Source organism: Nicotiana tabacum, chromosome 5, assembly GCF_000715075.1.
Source record: "Nicotiana tabacum cultivar K326 chromosome 5, ASM71507v2, whole genome shotgun sequence".
Lineage (NCBI taxonomy): Eukaryota > Viridiplantae > Streptophyta > Magnoliopsida > Solanales > Solanaceae > Nicotiana > Nicotiana tabacum.
Genome location: NC_134084.1, coordinates 160,233,192 through 160,257,796, shown reverse-complemented (window position 1 = coordinate 160,257,796; position 24,605 = coordinate 160,233,192). Strand labels below are relative to the sequence as shown.

The following is a 24,605-nucleotide window of genomic DNA, read 5'->3' as shown; positions in this document are numbered from 1 at the left end:
ATTTAATTATCGTACTTGAAATAAACAATCAATATGCTATTGTTTAACTGTTATCATATTCTGCTTTACTGCAATACACAGAAGATGCAAAATCAATATCACATTTTCTAATTCTACTAACACACAAAAAAGGTGTAAAAGCAGGCATAGCCACATATTTCTCATAATAATCAAACTTCCTGTAGGAAGAGTTCAAGTATCAACTAGGACTGATGTTTTACCATCAATCGCTAAAGATGTATCTACCAAAGATAAAAAACTGATGGAGTCATTTTATAAATTTTAAAAATATAGGGTAAATTTGTAAAATTAAAAACTAGCAAATTCTCATTTTCAATTGAAAAACTGGTGGTAAGAATGGGATAACCAAACATTGTTTTAAAAAAAAAAAAATGTATGTCCAAACGGGCTCTTAATATGGGTCGGGTCGGATAAATTACCCATTTTTGCATTATCCGTTTTTGGCTCGTCCATATCCGACCCGAACCGCCCGTTTGCCATCCCCAGTGGCGATTCTTATATATATAAGTTAAAGAGCTGTACATATAGCAGCTGTAAAAAGATGCAATATAGGAGATGATAAATCTTTGATGGTAAATTTAATGAATGAATATTAACTGCAGAACGAAATTGAGTTTATGAATTAGCCAGTACCTTTGAGTTATACTTTCATGGCGCATGGCCCCGATATGTCACTTGGTTAACTTTTGTAGAAAAAAATAAGTAGTATAATAGGGAACAGGGGATCAAATATAGGCTGCAAGTAATATAGGGTCCACGTTATTTAACTATTTTGACATTTTAAACTATCAAATAGTTAACTTGGTCAGATAATCATTGCAATTTATGCGACAAACAAAAGCTGCCTGTTGATCTTAATGATAAATTACAATAACAAAAATTTTAAAACATTTCTCAACAAAGAAAATAAAAAACAACATGAAACCAAAAAGTTAATATATGGTAAAGAAATTTACATTTCAATAACTTTTCAGGTTTAAATCAATTTCTACGTGGGTCTAAAGGTCAAAAATGATGTTCTATATATATACCAATTTCTCTGTCAGTTATCTATGTATCAATAACCAATCAACCCAATTGGCTAAAAGGAGAGAAAGAGACAAGGAAATGCAACTAAGGACTCCAAGTTGCAGTTTAACTTTTATTTTTTATTGAAAAATTGGCAATACATGTGATGATACAATGGAAGCTTATTTATAGATATTAATTCACAGAATCAGTGACAAGTCATAAATGGACGAAAAGGTACCTATGTGAGAGTGAGAGGGCAACAACTTTGTTACTTGTCGACAAAACATCTTGTACTGTTATAGCTCCTCTCGTGACTATGAAATATGAATCAATCAATTCTAGTCTAGCCCTCTACTTTTTCCAATTAATCTATATAATTGATCTTAATTTCTACCACTCCTCAGCCTCTGAGCAAAAATGGCTACCATTATCTCTATTACTTTATCATTTGTATTAGTTATAACTTTTTTCATCCAAATATTTTTGCAGAATGGTCTAGTTTTGGCTGGTTCAATTCTTGGCCAAAGTAGAGAAACTTTGGAAATAATCATCGGCGGAGGTGGTGAAAATTCTCCACCACCACCTCCACCGGATAATCAAGATTGTCCACCACCACCACCGTCACCAGAACCACCTTGCCCTCCACCACCATCGCCACCACCATACCTCTTTGAAAGTAAACGTATCGAGATAGCCTACAATGTAATCCAAAAGTTTAAGGCCAAAATCAAGTATGACCCTTTAGGAATTAAAAACACATGGGTTGGCTATGATGTTTGTAACAAGTACAAAGGTTTCCATTGTGCAATTGTTCCTGATTATAAGGTTCAAGCACTAGCTGCAGTGGACTTCAATCAGTTCAATTTTGCTGGTCCTGACCTTACTCTTAACGGCTTTCTTGATGAATTACCAGACATAACAATTTTCCATGCAAATTCCAACAAGTTTACAGGCACAATCCCAAAAAAGATCGCGAATCTTCGTTACCTTTATGAGTTAGACCTTAGCAACAACAATTATAATGGCGAATTTCCAAATGACGTTCTTGGTGCCAAGAATTTAACGTTCTTGGACCTTAGATTCAATACTTTTTCAGGATTGGTTCCACCTCAAGTTTTCATGCTAAACCTCGACGTTCTCTTTATCAACAACAACAATTTAATGCAGAAACTTCCTGATAACCTGGGATCAACCCCGGTTCTTTACTTGACTCTAGCCAACAACAAATTCATTGGCTCCATTCCACGTAGCATTGGCCAAGCTTGTAAAACTTTACTTGAAGTTCTGTTCTTGAACAACCAGCTTACTGGTTGTTTGCCATATGAAATTGGGCTTTTAACTAAGGCCAGAATATTTGATGTGAGCAAAAACAAGTTAACAGGGAAAATACCTCATTCGTTCGGATGTTTGGCTAACATGCAGATACTGAACTTGGCGCAAAATCAGTTTTATGGACCTGTGCCTGAACTGGTGTGCAAGCTGTCCAACTTGAAGAATTTGTCGTTGTCGTACAATTACTTCACTGAGGTTGGGCCAGAGTGCAAGAAGCTAATTCAAAGAAAGGTTCTTGATGTGAGGATGAATTGCATTCCAGGGTTGCCAATGCAAAGATCAGCAGCAGAATGTGCAGCATTTTTTTGCAAGCCTAGATCCTGTCCTGATGAAAAGTCATTGGGAATAGTTCCATGTACAATTGGCAATTTGGAGCACAATGAACTGGATTCATCTACTAGTTCTGTTTCGGCCTTAAATGATCCGGCTCCAGCGCCAAGAACTTATGGTGCTTTGAAACCGCATTCCTTGTAAATGCCTGTTTTCCATGTTTGCATAAAATTATACTATGGCAGCAGTAAAATGTAAATTTGGCAAGTTTTTTATTTTTATCGATGCAAACATATTGCTGAAATTATTCACTTATTATCAAGTAATTACACAAGTCTTTTGGATGAAATACAATTTAACAAGGTATAAGAGCATACAGAGGTCGAAGGTTCAAGTCTCACAACCATTACCAAAAAAGATATTCACGAACTTGGCTTACAACAAAATCAATCTTGTACAGAAAATGTTAAAGATATCATTACGTAAACAAATATACATATCTATAATAACTCAAACTTTTAGAGGAGCAAAACTTAATGCAATAGTAAGTGTGGCATGTGGCTACATACCGGTTTCACACACTTGATGTGCACATTCATCTATATCGACATGCTTACATGAATTAATGGTTGGGAGGGGTAGGGCGGAGGTAGAGTATTGCTTACGGACTCGGAAGAACCCTATAGCTTTTGCTCAGGCTTTCTATTTGTATTAGAAAATTCATTAAATATGTGTAAATATTTATTGAGAACCCACTAACTAAGGCGTGCTAGATTTCTCGCAAGTTCAGAACCCATAAATTCTAAAGTTTGGCTCCACTTCTAGGGAGGAAAGGTTACCAGTTTTCTAATCGCCATTGCTGGGTGAGGGAGGAGGCTAGTTTCCGGTCCAAACAAAGGCTCGTTTTGAAATCAAAACCATTTGGTTCATAAATCAAATATGCTAGTATTTCCTTTTTGGTAATTTTCAATATTGTTACCCATGCAGTGAATCATTCTGTGTTTAGTCGCAAGTGGACAGATCAAAATCTAATAAGTGTGACATTTAGGTCCGTACTGGTGCACATTTCATCCAATATCGTGAATTCACGATCGTTGAGTCAGTTCTACACATTGACAGTCTAAGAAAAATATTTACACAATACCTCTTATTCCTTCTGTTTTACTTCCCCTGATTCAATTCCTCATTCACAACCCGTAAAATGCAGTACTATATATCTTGAAATTATGTTAATGGCATTAATCTCATACCTTGGAAGAATTATTAAAGAGGTTGAAAAACTTAGAAAGACTATGTAGCTTTCAGTTTTTAACCTGAAGCGATGAATGTAACCAAGTTGTTGATAGACTTGCCTCTCTAACCTTGACATACCCTCAATCTCAGATGTTTCATAACTTCTCTGAACTGCCTACTCAAATCAAAGTCCTAATGCCTGTTTATAGGTGGAGTCCCACAGTTATTTGTATATCCAACAAGAAAAAGCCAGAGATCACTTTTGAACCACCTTGAAATTAGAGGATTCTCTGTAGTTGTAGAATTTTTTGGAGGTACCCCCACCTCTAGTATAGGTAGACATCACATTCATTATAGCTTGGAGCCTTATGTATTTTACCAATGACATTTTCCTCATCTCTTTGTATCTAGATAAATTAGCTATTTTTCAAGCTAGGTTAGGGATGTATGCTAACTATATACCGCTCCCACAAATCATCTGTACTATTGATTTTGGAAAATTAATCAAAATGCGCAGTTGATTTCTTTTTTAACAAGACAACTACAACAACAAAAACAACAATAAACCCAATATAACCCTACGAGTGGGGTCTAGGAAGGGTAGTGTGTACGCAAACCTTACCTTGTAAAGGTAGAAATCTCAAATGAACAACTCCACAGTCATATTTACACAAGATAAGATGAAAAATAGCATCTTGTCTAAGATTTTTATTAGCAGAAAAATTAAAGAAAATAGCTCGGAATGTAACTCAAAGTCAAAACTTCTGTAACAGATTTTGATTTCCAAAACATGATGATTTCTAGTTATTGAACACTTTATGCTCTCAGGACTATCCTCTTCCTTTGAGTACAAACACAAAACAGAAAAATCTAAACCGGAATGCGAAAACTGACACCACTAATTTACACCACAGAAAAACAAAAAAACAGTAAATGCAACACTAAAGCAACAGCATGAGATTCAGAATTTGAGAGGACCAACTTTCATATGAAACTGAGAAAAAGCTATACAAGCAAAATTTGAGTCCGGGAATTCGGAAAATTCAAAATGCAGACATATTCCTCAAATATAAAAATGGTAGAAATTAGCAAATATTCAATGAAGTTTGAGGTTGAATACCTTCGCTGAAGAAGAAGAAGTCAGAGAGCGTAAAGCCTTGGGAGTTGGCAATGAAGTTCCGTTCGTCGGGAGAGGGCGGGGGATGGTTTCTGATAGCGGACCAAGGGGGAAGAGCACTTTATTTCTAAAACCTCATACTCCGTTCCTATTTCTTCTATGCTCCCTTCAAAAACAAATTATTACTTTCAAATTTGAAAATAATTTAACTTAAATTTACAATTCTACTATTAATAAAAAACTTTTATAACCACACAAATACTTTAGATCCTTTTTTGACTTATTTAGAACCTCAAATTCCAAAAGAATTTATTTTTTTCTTAAACTCAATACTCAATCTCACAAGTGGGGTCTGAGGAAGGTAGTGAGTACGCAGACCTTACCTCTACCTGGCGAGGTAGAGAGGTTGTTTCCAATAGACACTCAGCTCAAGAAAAGATGAAAAGAAAGAGAGAGGAAGAAGAAAGAAAGAATAGGGGGACAAAGGACGATAAGGAAAAGGGGAGAAATACAATTATAGTAACAACAACAACAATAACAACGAAACCAGTAACAAAAAATAACATCAAACAGTAACAGACTAGAACATACGATACACAGAGCGGACGAAAAAAAATAAGGGAGCTACTAATACTACTAAAACAGAACGGGGAACTCTCGAAATTAGGCAAATGGTCAAAACATGGAAATAAATTTTTTCACCTCGGAATTAGGACTAGTAGGCTCACCTTAGTTGGACAAGTTGGGCCCAAGACTAGCCCAATTTTCGAGTAAAATTTAAAAATAGCCAAATTTATGGGTGGTAACTGAAAAATAGCCCCAGTTTCATATATGAAAAGTGAAAAGTAATCAAAATTTAGTCACTTTTCATATAAGATAAATTTGAATGAAAATATTGTTCAAAATCCGAAAAATGTTCTAGAATAATATACTGGATTTCTGATTTTTTACATGTGAACTTCCAGCATAATATGCTGGAAGTTCATATACAGGTGCTCCAATCTCCGGTATATTATGTTGAAATTTTCCGTGTGCTGGAATTCCAGCATAATATGCTGGAAGTTCATACACAGGTGCACCAATTTTCAGTATATTATGTTGGAACTTTCCATGTTGCAGGAAAATAATGGTTATTTTTTAATTATCAGTCCGAAAATTGGCTAGCCCGTGCCATTTTCACCCGTTTTCAACTATACTAAAAGGGAAATCGAAAACAAAAAAAGAAGAATTAACCTAAATAGTCGTGCATTCAACTGCTTATATAATATATGTATAATTCTTGGAATATATAATTGTATATAATGAGGGAACAATCTATGTATACCGGCTAGAAAAAATACATAGTGAAATTTGATCGGCTATTTATGTAAAGATCCCGACAAGGAACTGGTGATCTGGTAAATAATTAGAAATACTTACACAATTGGTTTACTTAGAGGCAATTATGTAGAAATCTTTTGATAAATAGTAGTAATTAATAAAAATCCGACGAAAAAATATAAGAAACGAGAAAAAAAGATATACTAAACATTTTCTTACTGATGAAAGCTATCATTGCAACCGACTTATAACTTGATGAAATTAATTTGAAGTTTGAGCTTTTAATTAATTGGCACTTGGCATAATTAATTATATATATGCAAAAATCATAACAAGAGTTTTACTGCTCGTTCTGAAAAAGAACGAAAAAACTTAGGTACATATATAAAGTATTTTGCGTTCACGCAGGATTCGAGGAAGGAACACACCCTAAAAATTATTAGAAGAGTGTAAGGGTCCAAATTTGACCGACCACGACCAACGACGAGTACGACAAACAACGGGGTCTCTTTGAGTGAACGTCCCGAGGAAGGCGACCTTAAGGCAAAGAAGAGACTATACGACCCTTGTAATAGTGTAAGCCCATTAAGGGACATTAGGAATATTGCGTCGAATATTCCTTATATTTTGTCTTTTACAATTTAGAAGAGTTTCTCCCTTAGTATAAAAGGGGGACAATAACCTTGTAATAGGGAAAAGGGACTCTGGAAAGATTATGATTCTTGAATGAAAAGAAACTTAACGTCCATCTTCTCTTTATCTATTATTCTTTCTAGAGAATATTATATTCAGCTAAGATTTACCCCTTCATCTTTGATTGATTTGTTCAAAAAGGTTTTAATATCTTTTGAGTCAAACAATTTGGCGTCGTCTGTGGGGATTTCTATAGCTGAAATCGTAGTTTTCATCTTGATTCTTGAAGGAAATAATCACCTTTCTCCAGCTCCATAAAAACTAACGATGGCGGGAAAGGGAGAAGCGAGGCTGAAAGCAATAGAGGGTGTCACAAATAACCTCCTGAATTCCCTCAACGAGGCCAGTGGAGAAGACAATGAGAATGCAACACCAAGTGTTACACCTGAGGGTGAGATTTCACCTCCTCCACACGGGGATCTAACGACCTTGCGCTAGAGATGAAACTCAACATCCTCAGTAGGAGAAGCGTCACCAACAATCAAAAGGCTACTATAAGAATGGTTAACGAGTGCTTTGAGCAACATGCTCGAGAAACCCATTCAGGGAGGTGTCGAAGACGCGCCATCCACAGAAATCGCAGCTGCTGCCAATGAGCCAAGCGCTATGCGAACAGGTAACACCTGCACTGCTACTGATGCAGGTGACGATGCACTTAAGGCTACTAGAAGAATGGTTAATGAGTGACTTGAGCAACATGCTCGAGAAACCCATTCAGGGAGGTGTCGAAGATGCGCCACCCACAGAAATCGCAGCTGCTGCCGATGAGCCAAGCGCTACGCGAACAGGTAACACCCGCACTGTTACTGATGCAGGTGACGATGCACTTATGGCCATCTTAATGAAAATGGAAAAGATGAAAAATGAGAACAAAACACTCCGCGACCAGATGAAGGAACATCAGGAAAGGGTCGATAAAATACCAGGCGCTCCGAAGTTGTTACCAAATGCGATGTGGGCCGATTCGTCGAACAACCATATAGCGAAGAGGCAGCTCCCCATTCTATTCCAAAGGCCTTCAAAATGCCGCCATATTTGAAAATATATGATGGCACCACAGACCCGGAAGATCACCTAATCCATTACGTTACCGCAGTAAAGGGTAACGATTTATCAAAGGAACAGGTGCCATCTGTACTGCTAAAAAAGTTCGGCGAAACTCTGACCGGGGGAGCGCTGACGTGGTATTCCCAACTACTAGCACAGTCAATATCCACGTTCGAAGAGATGGCAAACAAGTTCGTCACCGCGCACGCGGGAGCGAAAAAGGCAGAAGCTAGGGTCAATGATATCTTCGCCGTCAGGCAAACAACGGGCGAGGGACTTCGGGATTTCCTAGCCTGATTCAACAAAGTAAGGATGAGTCTACCAAATATGTCAGAAGGTATGGAAGTAGCAGCCTTTCAAAACGAGCTAAATAGAAACGAGTCAAAAGCAACCAAAAAGCTACTCAGTAGACTCATAAAGTATACCCCCACCACGTGGGAAGAGATCCACAATGCTTATTGCGCCGAAGTAAGGGCAGACGAGGATGACCTGAATGGCCCGCTTCAGCGATTAACATCAGTCCAGACCAAGACAAGGAGAGATCGCCGCCATGACGGGCGAAGGGATCAACTATTATGTTTCAATCGAGAAAGACACCAGCCTTACATCCGAACATCCAATCCTCCACCTCCATGACATGCAGACGTCGCGCCTCGACATACCGCACCCTCCCGAAACGAAAGAGGTATGCTTCCACTACTATCTGCTCATAATTTTTATGTTTCCCCCTCAAAAATAGTGTACGCACTAGAGAAGCTCGGCACAAAGGTGCAGTGGCCGCAAAAGATGAAGTCGGACCCAAGCACTAAGAGGTCAAACGTCTTGTATGAGTTCCACCAGGAAAGAGGACACAAGACCGAGGACTGCATAGGTCTGCGACAGGAAGTAGTAAGAATGTTAAATCAAGGATACCTAAAAGAACTACTAAGCAATAGAGGACGAGCCAACTTCGCTCGAGGTCACGATCAACCTCAAGGACCTCCAAAGCTACCATCACCCGCTCGTACCATACAAATGATTATTAGCAGCGATGACGACACGGTAATAACCCATGTGAAATTTACCACCACACATAAACTCAAACGGACAGTCGCCTACAAACGATATGACGACCTCGAAGATAGTATCATCTTCGATAAGTCAGATACCGACGGTTTGTCTTTCCCTCACTATGATGCTTTGGTTATAACTTTACGCATCCAAGATACCAATGTAAAAAGAATAATGGTGGATGACGAAAGTGGCGCATGTATTGTTCACCCATGAGTTCTCATGCAAATGAGGCTCGAGGATAAAATAATACCGCGTTGCATAACATTAACGGGTTTTAATAATGCAATAGAGCGGACATCTGGAGAAATAGTGCTACCTGTCCTGGAAGGAGGGGTTACCCTGGAAACGACATTCCATGTCATGAACCAGGAAACGAACTACAACGCCATAATAGGACGACCATGGATACACGCCATGCGAGTCGTCCCTTCAAGCTTCTATCAAGTAATCAAATTTTCCACCCCATAGGGGATATTTAGCATCCGAGGCGAGCCACGTACCGCCCAAGAATGCTATCGGATCGCCCAAGATTGCACACACACCAAACAACTAAAAGGGGCAAGTGCGGAAGCATAACAATCAGCCATGTCGGGAACCAAACTCGATGTACAAGTAGAGGCCATCAAAGAACCGGACATCGTAGAAGCTTGCAAGGCAACGATAGAAGATCTCGACCCCGTCCAATTGGATAACACCGATAGCACAAAAAAGGCTTATGTTGGACACAACCTCTCGGAGCCAGGTAAATATCGTGAGTTTTTAACTAACAACGCCGATATGTTTGCTTTTTCCCACTCAGATATGCCAGGAATCCCAAGAGATATCACCACACACAGGCTGAATGTCGATCCACTTTATCCGCCGGTACGGCAAATGAGGATAAAGTTTAATGCCACAATCAATGAGGCGGCCAGCGAGAAGTTTGATAAATTAGTCGCCAACAGTTCCATCAGAGAATCAAAATACCCCCAATGGGTCGCCAATGTGGTCATGGTCAAAAAGAAGAATGGGAAATGGCGAATATGTGTTGACTTCACCGATCTAAACAAAGTATGCCCGAAGGACTCTTTTTAGTTACCTCACTTCGACCAACTTATCGATGCAACAGCGAGGCACGAACTGCTGAGCTTCTTGGATGCCTACTCCGGTTATAACCAAATCCTAATGTCTGAAGAAGATCAAGAAAAGACCACTTTCATCACTCATCAAGGAACATTTGCTATAAGGTGATGCCGTTCGGGCTCAAGAATGCAGGGGCCACATATCAAAAGTTAGTCACCAAAATGTTCAAAGAACAACTCGATAAGACCATAGAGGTTTACATCGACTACATGCTAGTAAAGTCGACAAAGAAAGAGGATCACATTGGTCATCTGAAGGAAGCCTTCGAGATATTAAGGCAATACGGGATAAAGCCGAATCCCGAAAAGTGTGCCTTCGGCGTAACTTCAGGAAAGTTTCTTGGTTTCCTAGTGTCACAAAGGGGAATCGAGGTCAACCCGTATCAAATCAGGGCCATCGATGCAATACCGGAGATAGTGACCAGCAAAAAACAGGTGCAGAAATTAATAGGGCGAATAGCCACCCTATCAAGGTTCATTTCACGATCCTCGGATAGATGCCACAAATTCTTCAATGTGATAAGGAAAGACCACGGGTTGCAATGGAACGAAGAATGCGTCGACGCCCTGAGAAAACTGAAAACGTATTTATCCTCGCCACCACTACTCATCAAAGCGGACCCGAGTGAATGTCTACTTGTGTATCTAGCAGTTTTTGAACGCAGTCTTGGTCTGTAGATAAAGGCACGCAATCTCTGATTTACTATATCAGCAAAACCTTAATCGATACCGAAACAAGGTACCCTCACCTTGAAAAACTAGCTCTGGCATTGGTCGTAGCTTCATGGAAGCTTAGACCGTACTTTCAACGTCACCCCATAAAGGTGGTGACAACCTTCCCCCTAAGAGGTATCCTACACAAACCCGAACTATCGGGTAAACTAGCCAAGTGGGCCATAGAACTAAGCGAGCACAACATAACGTACTAACCGCAAACTGCCATTAAAGCGCAGGTGCTCGCCGACTTCGTCGCTGATTTCAGCATGGAAATATTGTCTGAGGTAGAACAGGAAGCACTCCACACTTCCACACATACCGACCTCTGGGTCCTCTACACCGACGGTACCTCTAATGCCTCGGGATCGGGACTGGGACTCGTCCTCGAATTCCCTACAGGCGAAGTAATTCGCCAGTCCACATGATGCCCCGAGATGACTAACAACGAGGCTGAGTATGAAGCTGTGATTGCAGGTTTGAAGTTAGCCCTCAAATATGGCGCTCGACGACTCGTCCTCCATTGTGACTCTCAACTCATGGTAAACCAAGTCACCGGGACTTTCCAAATCAAAGAACAGAGGCTACAAAAGTACCGGTCGAAAATCCAAAAACTACTGCCAAAATTTGATGTATGCTGCCTCGACCAAATACCCAGGGCGCAGAATATCGAAGTGGATGGCCTCGCTAAACTAGCTGCGGCCACCAAACATATCAACAAAGAAAACGTGGTCACCCTCCTCCATTCCGCAATAGATCACGTCGAGGTACATTCTATAAATTTAACTTGGGACTGGCATAATCGCCTCGTAGCATATTTGCAGGACGGAACGTTCCCGCAAGATAAAAAAGAAGCCAAAAAACTCTGGGTACAGGCAGCCTGATACAGCCTCGTAAACGTTGATCTCTATAAAAGAACGTTCGGCGGCCCCTAGCCAAATGTCTTGGTCCAAATCAAACAAGGCGAGTATTGGAAGAAGTACACGAAGGGCACTGCGGCGCCCACACGGGAAACCACGCCCTTATCCGATGCCTCATCCGCGCCGGGTACTACTGGCCCACCATGAAAAAAGAAGGCGCGAACTATGTCAGGAGATGTGAACAATGTCAAAAGTACGCCCCTATGATACATCAAGCAGGGGAACTCTTTCATTCCGTCACTTCGCCATGGCCATTCATAAAGTGGGGAATGGACATAGTCGGCCCCCTCCTAGCAGGACGAGGTAAAGTACGCTTCCTTTTGGTTTTAACTGATTACTTTTCTAAATGGATGGAAGCAGGTGCATACACTCAGATACATGAGCAGGAGGTCATCGCATTCATATGGAAAAACATAATATGCCTTTTTTCATCCCCAAAGAAATCAGCTGCGACAACGGACCTCAGTTCGTCGAAAAGAGAATGACTGAGTTTTTCGAAAAATGGCACATCAAACGAATACTCTCCACGCCATATCACTCTGCCGCCAATGGTCAAGCCGAATCCTCCAATAAAGTAATACTGAATATATTGAAAAAGAAGCTTGAGGATGCTAAAGGGCTATGGCCTGAACTACTACTGGAAGTATTATGGGCATACCGCACCACGCCAGAAAACAGCACAAGAGAAATGTCATATTCACTGGTCTACGGGACTGATGCAGTCATACCCGTCGAGGTTGGAGAACCCAGTTTGAGATACTCCAACGAGAGCGGACCTAATAACGACAAAAGTAGGCTACAAGATCTAGATGAAGTCAAAGAATGGAGAGACATGGCCCACATAAGAATGGTAGCCCAGAAACAGCAAGTAAAAAGATACTACAACAAGAGAGCCAATGTGCGACTGCTCAAAGTCGGAGACTACGTCCTCAAAGGCTAAAACACAACCATTGAAATACCCTAATGAGGGAAAATTGGGAATTAACTGGGACGGACTATACAAAATCATAGTTTCAGCGAACAAAGGAGCATTCTAGTTAGAAACAATAGAGGGAAAACTACTCCAAAACAACTGGAATATCGCCCATCTCAAGTACTTTCACTTCTAAAAGAAGGTGTCACCTAAGTCATACTCTTTTTCCCTCACCCGAGTTTTGTCCTAATCAGGTTTTCCCGGGAAGGTTTTTAACGAGGCGGCAAGGGAGATGCCTCAAGGATCGCAGTGTTGTTCATTACCTCGACCCATCGACATGATCTCCGGAGCAAGCAATGAAGGGACTGGATATAGATAATCGAATCTCCATTGTATGTGCATAGTCTACATGTGATTCTCATTAATCAAACCTCCATTGTATGTGCATAGTCTACATGTGATTCTCATTAATCAAACCTCCATTGTATGTGCAGAGTCAACATGTGATTCTTACAAGTATATAATTAAACCTCCATTGCATGAATCGACATGTCTTTTATGGGAATACGATCAAATCTCCAACAAGAAATGGCTAAGGCCATCGACAATAATATGAGTTTGACCTCGTTTGAACTACGATGGGATCCTACTTCGACGACAGTTAGAAGCAACATCCCAATGGCCAATGCCATCGACAATAATATAAGTTCGACCTCATAACTATGACGGGATCCTACTTCGATGACAGTTCGAAGCAACATCCCAATGGCAAAGGCCATCAACAATAATATGAGTTCGACCTCTCTCAAACTACGACGGGATCCTACTTCGACGACAGTTCGAAGCAACATCCCAATGGCCAAGGACATCGACAATAATATGAGTTCGACCTCGTTCAAACTACGATGGGATCCTACTTTGATGACAGTTCGAAGCAACATCCCAATGGCCAAGGCTATCAACAATAATACGAGTTCGATCTCGTTCGAACTATGACGAGATCCTACTTCGACGACAGTTCGAAGCAACATCCCAATGGACAAGGCCATCGACAATAACATGAGTTCGACCTTGCTCGAACTACGACGGGATCCTACTTCGACAATAGTTCGAAGCAATATCCCAACGGCCAAGGCCATCGACAATAACATGAAGTTCGACTTCGCTTGATCTACGACGGGATCCTACTTCGACAATAGTTCAAAGCAATATCCCAATAGCCAAGGCCATCGACAATAACATGAGTTCAACCTCTTTCAAACTACGATGGGATCCTACTTCGATGATAGTTCGAAGCAACATCCCAATGGCCAAGGCCATCAACTATAACATGGGTTCGATAAATGTAAGAAAGAACAAATCGATGAAATGAATTTTACATTACATCAAAATATTATTTACACTTGCCTTTACAAACGGACCCAAGTATGCCCCCCGCAAAAATCCCAAAACAAAAGCAAGTACAAACAAATACTACACATCATCCCCGGTGGGGTAAGCATCTTCGTACCACAAATCCGAAGCAAGGTGGTTCGCATCATCAGAGTTGATATCACCCCCGTCAGGTGTTAGGGGGTCGTACCCGCATGTCTCATGAGCTACACGAGCTTCGGTGTGCACGGCCTGAAGCTCTGCCTCAGTAGCCCTTCCCTCGGCATGAAAAGCCTTATACACATCAAGCTGAGCCTCCGCGTAGATCCATAACTCATATAAACGACGGGGCACGACCGGATCGGCTGAGGCGCGAGACGTAGAAGGCTGAGAATGTCAACTTGCATCCTCCGCCCTCAGCAAGGACATTTGTCCATTTAACGCAGCCAGCTCCGCCTCCAGTTCTTTGACACGCCCCTCGAGCCCTGCAACCTTACGACTAGAGGCCTCCTTCTCTTCAGCCAACTTCAACCTGCAAACGCGGAGGGCATTCTCCAAAGATACGATTCCAGAAATGGCTGCCGCCAACTTATCAGTGCCGACACTCAGCTCGCCATTAAGCCCCTCTACCTCTGCTGCCTTCGCATTCAACTCAGCAGTCAAACCGGACACCTTTGCCTAAAAGTCGGCATTTTTGGCCATCACCCCCCTACTCAACTCAAGTTCGTCATCCTTCACCTTAAGGGAAGCCTTGAGCTCACTATTGCGAGCAACAACCTTCATGAGCTCCTCATCCCGATCCTTCAACTCTTCGATCTTACGCTCCAGTTGGTCCTCCCGTTGTTTGACCCCCTCACGAAACAACTGAAACTTAGGGTCCTAATGATAAATGTCGGCCAACGCACGATGCTTAGCACGATACTATTGATATTTGGACGACATCTTCTCATAAAGGCCTGTCCTTTTTCTCTCCCTACGCACTTGTATCTCCATGACGAGGGTCTGACAAAAAAGGGGAGAAGTTAGAAACAAAATGCAGAACAACGATCACCACACAAACCCAACGACGAAAAGGGGAGGAAAGGCACCTACCTGCAAAGCCATACCGGTGACTTTCTGAGACAACTCCACGTCACCCATTGCCCTAAGCACCTCGTTCTCAGGAGCAACACATAGAGGAGCTAGAGCAGACGCCACTTGCTCGCAGTTCAGCAACAAGTTGTAGTCCCCCGGAACGACTATGTGATGATCAGACCCTTTAGTTCTGATCTCCACATAAGTATGGCAACCTACAAACTCATTGACATCCTCTGGGTCCACATCTGAGCCTGAGCCGTCACCCTCAACACGACGACCTACAACATTGGATGATGTAGCGCCCTTCAATTGAGCGCACCAAGCCGGCTCCTAGATAAGCTCATTCCACTCGGGGAGACCTCCCCAACAAGATGGCATCAGCCATAAAAGTGGGCACGGGTGCCGTTTGCGACGTCCTGCTTCTGTCAGCGTCCACGGACATGCCCTTCCCAAGCTCCATCCTTCTCGTTTTTATTGATAGCGGTTCGTCCACATTAGAGGACTCGTCCAAAGGATGTGAAGCCGGTACTGAAGAATCCTCCTCCCTCACGACCATGACTCGAGAGGGATCTTCTAATTTAATAGGTTGGGGATGGCCCTCTCGAACAGACTCACTCAAAACAAATTGTGCATCTGCGACAGCAACGACCTGACAAAACGCAAGGACTGCCGCCCTCCACCTGGAAGCTCCACGACTTGTCATCACGGAAGGTCGTATTAATAAACAAGGTCGTACGGCCAACGAAGTGGTAAGGAAAATATTTACCAGAAGAGACTCTAGGGCCGTAACGCTTCACGAAGGCGGGCCAATCACGAGTCTGTCACGCCCCAAACTAGGGGAGGCACGACTGGCACTCGATACTGTATTCGATTGAGTTAGCCACTAAACAGACTAGCTAACTAAACTGGGGGCCCAACAGATCGGGCAGCACAACATCTGAAATACTAAGTCTGGACCATTAAGGTCATGACCTGAATAACAATAAGCCATATAAACAAAGGTAGACGAGCCAAAATATTAAAGTACTAGTTGGCCGATGAGTCCACGATTGGAGACATACATGCCTACACACATATATATACATGTCAAGCCTATGGGCTGTAAACTGAAAGCTACAAAAAGAAACCCAGAATACTATGTCCACAATAGCCTCTAAGAGTGTTATAAGCACTGTCGAGACAAGGCCCCGACTATACCCAAACTGTATAACAAAAGTAACCATTCTATGAAAGCTCTAGGAAGAGGTGGAGCTTACCAACTCACAGCTGAACCCCGAAATCCTAGAGGAGGGGTCGATCAGAGTCCCTACCTTGACTTGCACGCATGAAACAAAAATGTAGTGTCCCTAGGCAACGGGACATCAGTACAAATAAAAATGTACTGGTATGTAAGGCAGACAGTAGAATCATACATAGCTTATGCAAAAAAAAAGTAATAGAGATACCACTTGACACTAAAACTCTGATAGCCTCCATGGCCGACGTCCGACTTTATAGTAATCAAATATGCATGGTATGCTCGTGTAATCGTATGTCGTGAATACATATATATTGATGCAAATGCATGACATACCCAACCAAATGCTAGCAATGGCGGTCTCTTCTGGTGGCTAACCGATATCATATTGCCAACTTGTGGTCATCTGTACAATATATATAGTTTTTCGGGAAAATAGGCCTCTTACCTCCGATTATAGCTCGAAGTCTATGCTAATATGCCATGTATGATATGAACTTTGAATGCACATAATAGGCCATAACAAGAACTTAGCCAATCTTGGCTCATAGGTACTCTTATCCTCATGATCTCATAATCACCTTCGTATCGCATACAATTGTCTCGTGGAACCTCATATGTTTTCTTTTCTTTTGAATAAGCTTGAAAACTTAACTCGACTTTTAGAAAGATAACTTAACTCTGAAGATGTTCATAAAAAGCTTAAGGTGCTTTACTTAGTCCTTATACATGATTTCTTGATATTTAGTAAAAGAAAGTATTTCAAAAATCAAGTGTTTTAGTAGTTTAAACATAAAAATTATATTTGAGATTTTTGGAAATCGACGTGTCACTTTAGAGATTTTAAAATACACTTTAACAAGGAAGAAGGACTGATCGCAAATACTAAATGCCTTTTTTTGTCACACAACCCAAAGATGAATAAGAATTCATATATATAGACATATAGTAAAGAAAGCCGACAAAATGACATATATATATGTCGAATACCCTATTTAACCGAATGAATGGAATATCAACCTAATAGCATCATGAAAATACTTCAGCTACAATCCCAATGCCTTTCATAGAAGGTCTTTCTAGCAATAGAATAGTAAAATATCACATTTGACGTCTTAGGAATTTCCAAGAATTCGTGCTAAAAGGAAGGACAGAGCTTAGCCTTAACATACCTTTCCAACAAACGTCTTAATGCCTATAGTTCCTTCACAAAAGTTGTTCTTTACGTCCTAAGCTTCGCAAATACTATATATATGCAGCTTATACGCACATATAAATAGTTCATAATTGAGTTTAAATCGGCAGATTTGCCATATGACCCTAACTTGACGAAACGTCCGTAGAACTTTGTAAAAATGAACATAAAAGAGTCCCAAGATGATTACCTTGGAAAACCAAGTATAAATCCTAAAGAACCAGCAAGAACAAAAAATTCGTATCTTCCAAGAATAGCTCCAAACACAGCTAATAGAAGGGGAAAACGACTGCAAAGCATAGAGATTGCGTTTCTAGGCACGGGGGCAAAATTTAACGGTAGAAATCGTTACAAACGCACCTTAATCACTCAAGAACACTATGGAACCTTCTCTTCAGCTTTCTTACTGTTTTAGGATGAAAATGAAATGTTTTTAGGTCTAAAAAGTCGAATTTGCCGATTTATACTACTTGTTTGACCCGACCCGGTTCGCGACCCGGTTTCAGCCTGGACAGTTCGCGGTAAAACAGTCATAACTCTTTACTCTGATGTCGGATTGATGTGAGGTGTTTTTGGTTGCAAACTAGACTCTTAGACCTTCTATTAGGTAGGTTGTGGGTCCCATAACTCTTTATATATTGGGAGAAATGATCTGATACATTTGACCCAAAGTTTCAAAAATTTATTAGAGAAATTTACGATAACTTTTGCCGACCTTTATTTCGCAACTTGCTTGATTCCAAAACTTAACATGTGACCAGTGTGATATTATAATACCTCATAACACATTATTCTTAGCATATTAGACACTCTTGGTCTTATCCCACATGTGTAAATTAACTTAAACCTTCCGAACGCGCGGGGTGCCACCCGAGCCATTTCTTTAACCACGAACCTTTGTTTAAGGGATTCCTTTGACCTACAACTTTAGTTTAGTTCCTTGATATTACCACACATTTTCATTCTTATTCTCCCAATGTGATACACCCAATCATATATACCTAATATAACCACGCCACGTTACGTATATTACGTAAGAGAAAAAGAAAAAAAATATGGGGTCTCACAGTCTCCCCCCCTTAATAACATTCGTCCGCGAATGGGTCAAGTCAATTCCTTGGTTTCATTTCTTTTCCGCTAATACGTTATTTGCAAGGCCATATTTGTTACATTACAGAGCATAAATCAAATTCTGAAGATTCCAACTACTAGGCTTCGTATAGCTATCTCGCAATAAGAAATTTAAATTGCACTTTCAAGTCCTTTAAAATCCAATTAAGTTGTTGTAAAGGAATAATTGCCAATTATTTAAATGCGACTCACCTTAAGTCATAAATAGGTGGGGGTACTTCTTCTTATTTCCTCCTCAGCTTCCCAGGTCATTTCCTCGATGTTGTTATTTCGCCATAACACTTTCATGGAAGCCACTTCTTTAGTTCGAAGCTTTCTTACCTGCCGATCTAAAATAGCTACTGGTACCTCTACATAAGATAAGTCTTCAGCAATGTGAATATCCTCCATGGGCATAATATGTGAAGGATCTCCAATGCACTTCCGCAACATAGATACATGAAACACAGGATGGACTGCTTCCAATTCTAAAGGCAAATCAAGCTCGTACGCCACCCTACCAATCCTCCGAATAATCTTATATGGTCCAACATACCTGGGGATGAGCTTCCCCTTCTTTCCAAATCGCATGACGCCCTTCATAGGCGATACTTTCAGAAAAACCCAATCTTCTACATCAAACTCTAAGTCTCGTCGTCGAACATCTGCATAAGACTTCTGCCGACTTTGTGCCGTACGCAACGTCTCTAATAAGTTTTACCTTTTCCATTGCTTGCTGGACTAAATTAGGACCTAGCAACTATGCTTCCCCGACCTCGAACCAACCGATCGACGACCTACACTTCCGCACGTATAGTGCTTCTTAACGGGCCATCTGAATACTAGCATGGAAGTTGTTATTATAAGCAAACTCAATAAGAGGTAGATGATCATCCCAACTTCCTTTAAAATCTAGCACGCAGGCACATAACATATCCTAAACTGTCTGAATAGTACGTTCTGCCTGTCCATCAGTTTGCGGATGAAAAGCGGTGCTAAGATTTACCTGCGTGCCTAGACCCTTCTGAAAAGATTTCCAAAAATGTGATGTAAATTGAGCCCCTCGATTAGAGATAATAGATAATGGTACTCCATGAAGGCGAACAATCTCTCGAATGTAAAGCTTGGCATAATCCTCAGCTGAATATGTCATCCTGACTAGTAGGAAATGAGCGGATTTTGTAAGTCTATCAATAATTACCCAAATAGAATCATACCTCCATGGAGTGCAAGGCAAACCAGTGATGAAGTCCATATTTATCATGTCTCATTTCCATAATGGAAGTTCAATATACTGAGTTAGGACTCCAGGCCTCTGATGTTCGGCTTTAACTTGCTGGCAGTTGGGACATTGGGCTACCATCTCCGCGATATCGTTTTTCATTCCATTCCACCAATAGATCTGTCGAAGGTCCCGATACATCTTTGTCGCTCCGGGGTGAACTGCATATCTAGAATAATGGGCCTCCGAAAGAATCTTGGCGCGGAGCTCTCCGACTGTCGATACACATAAGTGGCCCTGGTATCTAAGGACTCCATCTCCAGTTAGCTCAAATAAAGGTTGTCGCTGCTGTGGAATACTTTCCCTCAGTTTTATAAGCTCAGGATCCTCGTGTTGTCGCTCTTTCACTTCAGTAACAAAAGAAGATTTTGCTGTATTCTGAACGAGAATGTGTCCACCCTCTGCGTCTACCAAACGCACCTGCAAATTAGCTAGCTGGCATAGATATTTGGTCATCTTGACCTTATCAGCTTCAACATGGCTTAGACTGCCCATGGACTTCCGGCTAAGGGCATCAGCAACAATATTAGCTTTGTCGGGATGATATAAAATATCAACATCATAGTCCTTTAGTAATTCTAGCCATCTTCTTGGTCGTAGGTTCATATCCCTCTATTTAAGTAAATACTAAAGGCTCTGGTGGTCGGTGAAAACATCAATATGAAACCCATATAGATAATGCCGCCAAATCTTTAGGGCAAAGACAACTGCGGCTAACTCAAGATCGTGCATAGGATAGTTCTGTTCATGTTTCTGCAACTATATGGAGGCATACGTGATAACCTTACCATGCTGCATAAGAACACAACTTAGGCCAACTCTCGAGGCATCACAATATATAACATAACCCTCGGTGCCATCAGGAAGAGTCAAAACAGGTGCTGTCGTAAGCCTTTTTTTTAGCTCCTGAAAACTTTGTTCACATGCCTTAGTCCACTGAAATTTAGCTCCCTTATGTGTCAGTTTCGTCAATGGTGCAGAGATAGAGGAAAATCGCTCCACAAACCTTCGGTAATATCCTGCCAAGCCTAAAAAGCTACGAACCTCTGTCGGATTCAAGGGCCTCGGCCAAGTCATCACAGCTTCAATCTTTTGGCCATCAACCTTGATACCATCACTGGTAATAACATGACCAAGAAAAGCTACAGAAGTTAGCCAAAATTCATATTTAGAGAATTTAGCATATAACATGTAGTCCTGGAGAGTCTGCAATACAACTCGCAAGTGGCCTGCATACTCGGCTTCCAATCGTGAATATATCAGGATGTCGTCAATAAACACAATCACAAATTCATCCAAGAATGGTTTGAATACCCGGTTCATAAGATCCATAAAGGCTGCTGGGGCATTTGTAAGCCCGAAAGACATGACAAGGAATTCAAAATGGCCATACCTCGTCCTAAATGTTGTTTTTGGGATATCAATATCCCTAACTCGTAGCTGATGATAACCGGATCGCAAGTCGATCTTCGAAAAGCATTTGGCACTTTGTAACTGGTCGAACAAGTCATCAATCCATGGAAGAGGATACTTATTCTTGATAGAGACTTTATTTAGTTTCCTGTAGTCAATACACATCCGCAAGGAGCCATCTTTCTTTCGAACAAAGAGCACTGGAGCACCTCATGGGGATGTACTTGGCCTAATAAAGCCTTTATTGATCAAGTCCTTCAGTTGTTCCTTCAATTCCCTTAGCTCTGCAGGATCCATTCTGTAGGGAGGAATGGATATAGGCTGTGTATCAAGAAGCAAATCTATAGCAAAATCGATTTCCCTTTCGGGAGGAATTCCTGGAAGCTCGTCAGGGAATGCCGTCGGGAATTCATTCACAATAGGAACCGATTGAAGAGTCGCTGGCTCCTTATCTATATCCCTGACATAAACCAGATGGTATATACAGCCTTTAGCAATAAACTTCCGAGCCCTAAGGTATGAAATAAACTTACCCTTGGGCGTGGCTGCATTACCTTTCCATTCAAAGACAGGCTCACCAGGAAAATGAAATCAAACCACCTTTGCACGATAATCAATATTAGCATAACAAGAAGCCAACCAATCCATACCCATAATGACATCGAAGTCTAGCATAACCAATTCAACTAAATCAACAGAGGTTGGACGGTCATTAATTAACACTGTACAACTCGATAAACATGATTAGCTATAATAAAGTCGCCAACTGGCGTAGACACCTCAACTGACTATGGCAACAACTCAGATCTTATGTCAAGCTTACCAGCAATAAATGGATTAATATATGAAAATGTAGAGCCGAGATCTATCAATGCATAAATGGCATGAGAATGTATTGTCAATATACCTGTGACAACATCTAGGGATGCCTCTGAATCCTGTCGGCCTGTGAGTGAATAAAAGTGGTTCTGGCCACCATTAGAACCTGAGGTGTCTCCTCCACCTCTCCCCCTACCACGACCCTGAGTAGACTGTGGACCTGGTCGAGGAGCACGGACTGAGGGCGAAGAGGCTGCTGTGGATCCTGAAGGCTGAGCTGGTGCACCTCTCCCTAACCCCGGGCACCGACTAATAAAATGTCCTGTCTGCCCACAATGATAACATGCACTCGAACCCTGTCTACACTGCCCGGTATGCAGCTTACCGCATTGAGTACATGGAGGAGTAGCCTGTCTCATTTGTGCAGAACGCTCCTGTCGATGCCCCTCAGGCTGGCCTGAGCTCTGCCCTGGTCCTGACTAAATATATCGATCAAACCGCTGGCCCTGCATCTGTGGTGGGAAACTACCTGCTGACCGAGGTGGATATCGATGGAGTGGGGGCCTAAAATCACCCTGTGGCTCCCTATAAGACCCCGTAGTACAAGCCCTCTTACTCTGCTCCTTATCCCTACGAGTATCACGAATCTGACAGGAAAGGTCCTCTGTAGTCTGAAAGAAAGCCTATATGCAGGAAATATCTACATCATCCGATAGGGATGCTACCCTATAATCTCTAATCAGATGATCCCCCAAACCATCCACATAATGATGAACTCTAGCCCTCATAGTACTTATGATATCTGGTGCATACCTCGCCAAAGAATTAAACTTATGGCTATAATCCCTCACACTCATATCCCCCTGCTTCAAGTTAAGAAACTGGTCAAGACGGGCCTCCCGAACCTCCTGTGGCAAATAATGGGCTAAAAAGGCCTCAGAGAAGTCCTCCCACTCTGCTGGCGGAGCATTATGTCCTCTAAATCTCTCCCATGCCTCATACCGTAGGACGGCTACATCACGTAGTCGAAAAGAAGCCAACTCCACAGCCTCGGTGACAGAGGCATGCATCGCCCTCAATACTCTATACATTTGGTGTATAAAGTCCTGGGGATCCTCAGTGGAACTGGATCCTGTAAATAATGGAGGGGCCAAGTGAAGAAACTCTCATACTGTCGAGCTTCCTATTCGATCTCTCTGGGCATCTGCTCCCGACTCTAGCTGTCGCTCATGAACAGAAACCATCCTAGTCAACAACTGAACTGCCTCCCTCATCCCATGCTCCCCAGTCTCTGATGGGGGAACAACAGGTACTGGAGGTCCTGTGTCTCTAGCTACCATAGGTACTAATGGAACTGGTGAGGCTGGGGGTACTGCATCTCCCGGGGCTCCAACACCTGCTGGGGAAGCTGAAACTAGGGGTACTGGAGATTTACTGTGTGCCTCTAAGGGAAATCTATCCCTCTGACCTGGTGGGGAATGACTGGTACCTTCCCCCGGATCCATACCTATCTCTCGTTGTGCCATCTCCTGAGCGTAGGTAGCCTATTAGATAAGAAACACAAAGCACGATTTAGATTTCATATGTTCTTATAACTTCGCTCTATAGCACGATTTATTAATTGAAAGAAATGTAACCATTCCTAAATGCCACATAGCCTCCTGATTATAAGTGTGGTGCACAATACACCCATAAGCAAGACTCTACTAGACACGACTTGTGGACTCCCTGGGATACGATCTGCTCTGATACCAAGTTTGTCACGCCCCAAACTAGGGGAGGCACGACTGGCACTCGATACTGTATTTGATCGAGTTATCCACTAAACATACTAGCTAACTAAACTGGGGGCCCAACAGATCGGGAAGCACAACATCTGAAATACTAAGCCTGGACCATTAAGGTCATGACCTGAATAACAATAACCCATATAAACAAAGGTAGACGAGCCAAATATTAAAGTACTAGCTCTCCGACGAGGCCGCGATTGGAGACATACATGCCTACACACATATATATACATGCCAAGCCTATGGGCTGGAAACTAAAAGCTACAAAAAGAAACCCAGAATACTGTGTCCACAATAGCCTCTAAGAGTGTTATAAGCACTATCGATATAAGGCCCCGACTATACCCAAACTGTATAACAAAAGTAACCATTCTATGAAAGCTCCAGGAAGAGGTGGAGCTTACCAACTCACAGCTGAACCCCGAAATCCTAGAGGAGGGGTCGATCAGAGTCCCTACCTTGACTTGCACGCATGAAACAAAAATGTAGTGTCCCTAGGCAACGGGACATCAGTACAAATAAAAATGTACTGGTATGTAAGGCAGA

General features: G+C 41.7%; 1 protein-coding gene across 1 annotated transcript; it reads left to right on the top strand.

The window, feature by feature from the left end:
• Positions 1-1,249: 1,249 nt before the first annotated feature.
• LOC107770038 (uncharacterized protein At4g06744-like) lies at positions 1,250-2,938 on the top strand. Its single transcript, XM_016589297.2, has one exon. It carries the CDS (start codon positions 1,450-1,452, stop codon positions 2,836-2,838), a length of 1,389 nt encoding a protein of 462 aa, XP_016444783.1. The 5' UTR covers positions 1,250-1,449; the 3' UTR covers positions 2,839-2,938.
• Positions 2,939-24,605: the final 21,667 nt, after the last annotated feature.

Coding starts and splice junctions, on each gene's coding strand:
- LOC107770038 (XM_016589297.2), top strand. CDS start 1,450: ATGGCTACCATTATCTCTATTACTTTATCATTTGTATTAGTTATAACT.